The 4,903-nt window shown below is 33.0% G+C and overlaps 1 protein-coding gene across 1 annotated transcript; it reads right to left on the bottom strand.

The window, feature by feature from the left end:
• Positions 1–916: 916 nt before the first annotated feature.
• Positions 917–4,274, bottom strand: LOC131651839 (uncharacterized). Its single transcript, XM_058921547.1, has 3 exons — positions 4,019–4,274; positions 2,698–3,159; positions 917–1,669 (listed from the first exon to the last, which is right to left on the bottom strand). The coding sequence occupies exons 2-3, from the start codon at positions 3,042–3,044 to the stop codon at positions 1,180–1,182; spliced, it is 837 nt and encodes a 278-aa protein (XP_058777530.1). The 5' UTR covers positions 3,045–3,159; positions 4,019–4,274; the 3' UTR covers positions 917–1,179.
• Between the last annotated feature and the right edge of the window lie 629 nt (positions 4,275–4,903).

Raw genomic sequence — 4,903 nt, 5'->3', positions numbered from 1 at the left:
TATAACTTTCGATTGTTTGGATATCGCAATAGATTCTCTAGTGTAGATTTCAGATCGATAAGACATGTGATCTATGTAAACCTAAATTCAAGAAGGGTCTCTCGTCGTTGAAGTAGACAAATGTGAGATATGAATATTGAAACATTATATGGTGATTTTGTTAACACATGAGGATCACCTATATTTATACAAGTTTTAGATTAATATGGACCTTAAAAACACAATCACATTGAAGAGGATATTTTGACACTTAAATTCCCGAATAACCCATTTACGTTTAGAAAAACACAAGAAAAGTAATTTTTCCAAAATATAAATCACGGATTAAACTCTATTAGTAGTTGTTTTGCAGAAACTGCTTTAACATAATATTTTAGTGACAAACAATTTTTTTTCATTAACATAGAAAATTTTATAACCAATATTTATATAATATACAATAAAATATATCTAAATTACATCGTTGACCATAACAATCCAATATTATCTTAAAAAAATGAGTCACCGCATAAATATATTGTTAAATAAAAATTAAAATGCATTAAAACATATGCCACTGCTTAGATATGTTATCACTCCTTTCACATCTCATTGTAACAATTGATAACTTTGGAACTTAGCTTCTATATTATCTATTGAATTGTAAAATAAACACACAATCGTGAATTTTAAATGTGTTTAGAGATTAGTCTGAAACTTAACTTACAGACTTAACATTCCATCGATACGGAGAATATTTTTTGTATTATTTTGTAGCAAAATGGAGTGGCTCTCGTCCGAAGTGATTTGGTGTAATTGGAGGGTGTTTGGAAATTAAAATTTATATTATTCCAAGAATATTTGTTACATTCAACATCAATAGAAAAGGTCTCCAAAGAATGGCAAGCATGACAATGTTTCACAAGGATAAAAAAAGTTGCAAAATGAAACTTTAGATTCTTTAAATTACTTTTTTTTGTTCATACTCATTATGTAATCAAAATATATGCCACATTAAAGAATAAATTTCCTATTCCTTCTACACCATTTTCTAAACCTCATTGCACAACAAAAATGTATAATGTTTTCTTCCCCACCTTTTCACTCCAATATACAGACATGTTCTATAAGAAACTAAGTTCCAACAACATTCTCAACCGTTACTAAAGAAAGAGAAAAGCAAAAATAGCATACCCTATTTCAGTTTTGATCTAATTCATTCTGAACAGTATGCAAATTATTAACTTCAGAATTTCCATATCTTGAAGCAGCATATCCGTACGCCGCTACCGTTGCAACAAGAACCGCGAGTATGGCAGCAAAAAACTGAAAGTTAGCAAGCAATTCGCCGCGAACCTCGCTGTCAACTGAGTTACATGTGATATGGCTTTCCTTAATCTTACAACCATCTGGCAGCATGGGACCATAGAGAACAAATGCGGTTTGATAGAACCATATGCCTTGTAGGGCTATGGCGATTCCGTTGCATAAATCGACTGGAAAGTTGTTTGGCATAATTGCGCCGGCGATTGAAGATAAAACACATAGTCCTACTTGGAAGACTAGGAGGGTGTGGTAATAGCCCTCGAGGCCTTTGTGTGATGTTGAATGAAAGTAGAATAGAAGATACTCGGCGGAAAACGCCATGGATGCTATCAAACATAGAATACCTTCGGGCAATGTAAGAAACCTATGCAAGAAAAAAATCAGAGGGAAATATGGTCAGCGAGATAGAGATTAAGAAATTCAAATTATGTTTCGTAAAAGTAAAATACATGTTCGAGCACTGGTTGAAAGTTAAAGATGAAGGACTGTGCAAATGCAAAACAGATTTAGAATGCATAGATCTGAATACAGATTTGAAGATGTTGAACAAAATGAGCTTAACAAAACATTTTAGAACTGGATTATGGAGTGTTTGAAGAATGTAGGTGAAGTGCATTGAGCTAGAAGGAGCAAAGAATGTGCCATTCACAGCTACAGTTACACACAAAATGAAACTCTTATGTCATAATACTTGTAATACCATAGAGGATACTAGGCTGCTCACAGACTAACATATCTAGAAGACGCGCAGAAGGAAACGCGATCAAATACTGAGAACAACAACTTTAATAACCACTTTAAAATTAAAATAATCGCGGGAATAACCACAAAGGCCTCACGAAGTTTTGCTACATTATTTGTGGGTTTCTACTGTTATCAAAAGCATGACAGATCAAGTTTTAACTTGTTCATGGAAGTGGTCCCCCAATTTTAAAATCGAGTTTTTGGGTCCGTCACTTAGAATTTTGGATAAAAAAATAGTCGTGTGGCATGGTTTTAATTGACAAGGCATGAAACCTAAACCTTCGGGATGGTTCCATATAAGCAGGTTTCACGACATGCCCGTAAAAAAGTAGTCACATCAACACTGTTGGGTCCAAAAATATGAGTGAGGAGCCAACTGCGCACAATTTAAACATATAGGGACCAATTCCGCGAGCAAATGAAAATAGGAGCGAACTGCACACCAAAATCCTATGTAGAACACGTTTTATTTCAGCATCAGAGCACCTATCTATGATTAATTATTACATAGACGGTCTTAATTGACGAAGAACATTTAAACTATATCCGCATAACTTATTGTATGTAAATAGGTAGCGGAAATTGGTGTATGGTTGTTAACAACAAAAACAGGTTAAATACAAGAGAGTGAGAGAGGAAAGAACTAACCTGGTGTTTTCGCGAAGTAAGGCAACAACACCATATATAAAGAACATAAGAAGCATCCCTGAGTGCTCAAAATCATTCATATGAGAAGGGTTAAGGACACCCCCAACAAATATCTTGAGGTGAGTTGAATACAAAAACTCAATGCACAAATCAATAAGAGAACCAATTGCAATAACATAGAGCTCCAAGTGCTTCACCCTCCCATCAAAACCCGGTACAGGATTCCACGCCCGAACTTGAAACCTCTTAGGATTACCTACATATCTCACTATAGTAGCCCATATATGCCATACCCCAACTAAAAAAAACAATGTCCCCGGCAAAGCATGACCCTTGAAAGATCCCATAGTTACGAACAATTTTCACCACTCTCTCTAGTGCTTAATCAACTTCGTCCCAGAACGATTTCTCAGCTATACAAAGCAGATGCAAAAATCTTCAAAACATATCCTCTCTAAATACCTACAAAATACAAATTAATTTACAAACATCTATGAAACATGGACACCAGACACCGATAATAATTTAAAAAATTGAATAAATTAAACATAATCACAAGTGTCGATGTCGGTTTCAAACACTGACATGAACATAGACACAGACACACCTTTTTTCATATGTGTCGATGCTATTGAGTATATAAATCAGAAACTTGAAAGCTCAAACAACAAAAGTATGGTTTTCTGAGTCAGATCTATCTAGTATATGAGAAAATTTCAATTCTTTACTAATTCTCGATACAACTAGAACCAATCACAGTTCTCGAATAGTTGAATTTTTTCAAGAAACAAACAAAACTAAAAGTTACCATCAAGAAATTATAATCCAGCTATTATGACTTATGACTTATGACTAATTAATCAATTGAAAAACACAGCTTCACTGAGTCAACACCAATTTTTCATTTTCCAAACAAGACCAGAAAAAAAGCCTAAAACCCTCAAATTTCTCTTCACCTGCAAATTAACTATAAAGAAAACTCCAATCTGTAATTCTAGACAATGATGAAAAATTCATCTCAGTGACATAACCCCATCAAAAAAAAGTCCAAAACAAAAAAAAAAAAAAGTCAAAACTTGAGGGAAAAGAAAATCGATCGAATAAGGAGTGTGAAAAAATTTCAAAGTATCACACCAACCCAACAAGTCCAATCCATGAAACACTCATGAGTAAATGATAAAGCACGTTTTTTTAATAGAAAGATTGTGTGTTTGAGAAAAAAGTAAAGATTTTTATATAATTAACAACTTTACAAGAGAATAATGAAAAAGTGAGATAGAAAATGATGATGAAAATGAAAAAGAGGATGGTATTTACTTACGAGAGTAGTGGAAGCAACAAAAAGGTGAGTCTCTGGCTATTGGAAAAGGTTCGTGAATGGATTTGATGAAGCTGTGGGGGGAGTGAAGGTGGAAATTTCGTGGGATCTGAAATCCGAAAGTCTGTTATTAAATTCAAATGAATACAAGTAATTGGAGTGAGAAATAGGGTATCTTTCTGGATCCACAATTTTATTTTTGCATATTGGTTACGTACCAATCTCAATATATTTGATAATATTAGGATAATTTAAATTAGCTAAGTTGATTATCGCGTTAAATCAGCTCAATTGATAGATATTGAAAAACATCAAATATTATAACGGATGATTTGGTTTTGTGATGAGCCATAGGAAAGAAATGTGTTGAGAAAAATAAATAAAGATCAAATATTTTATTATAAGAGTTTAAAGATAGTTTTACCTTTGTTATGTCATATTAATTTTTTAATTTTTTAAAATTAAAATATAAAAAATTAAAATTATATTTTAATTAAATATATAATTGTGATTGATTAAATTAGTGTATATCCTTTTTCTCGTATTATAATAATAGGAAGGGAAAAAAATAAGTAAAAAGTGGATGAGGAAATCAAATTAAGGTAAGCCAATTTGGACTTTTTTGTATTGGCTTATTTGAAGTGCCACGTTGTTTTGTTTGTGTGTTGAAGAATATGTAAGTTTCTGGTTTTTCAGCTTTCACATGTGTCATGCTAGATGCTTAACAGTCAACAGTGGTGAGCGGTCATGGTTTATGAGCGGTCATGAAAATGGGCAAGTAAGCCAGGGGCGTACGATTTGGTCAGGATCATATCCGAATTAAAGCTTTATTCTTTTGTTCTCTAACAAGAATGAGGATTTCATCTTTTAGTGTGTTTTCGAAAAAAT

Source organism: Vicia villosa, linkage group LG2, assembly GCF_029867415.1.
Source record: "Vicia villosa cultivar HV-30 ecotype Madison, WI linkage group LG2, Vvil1.0, whole genome shotgun sequence".
Lineage (NCBI taxonomy): Eukaryota > Viridiplantae > Streptophyta > Magnoliopsida > Fabales > Fabaceae > Vicia > Vicia villosa.
The sequence above is the reverse complement of the archived record's forward strand: the minus strand, read 5'-3'. Positions and strand labels throughout refer to the sequence as shown.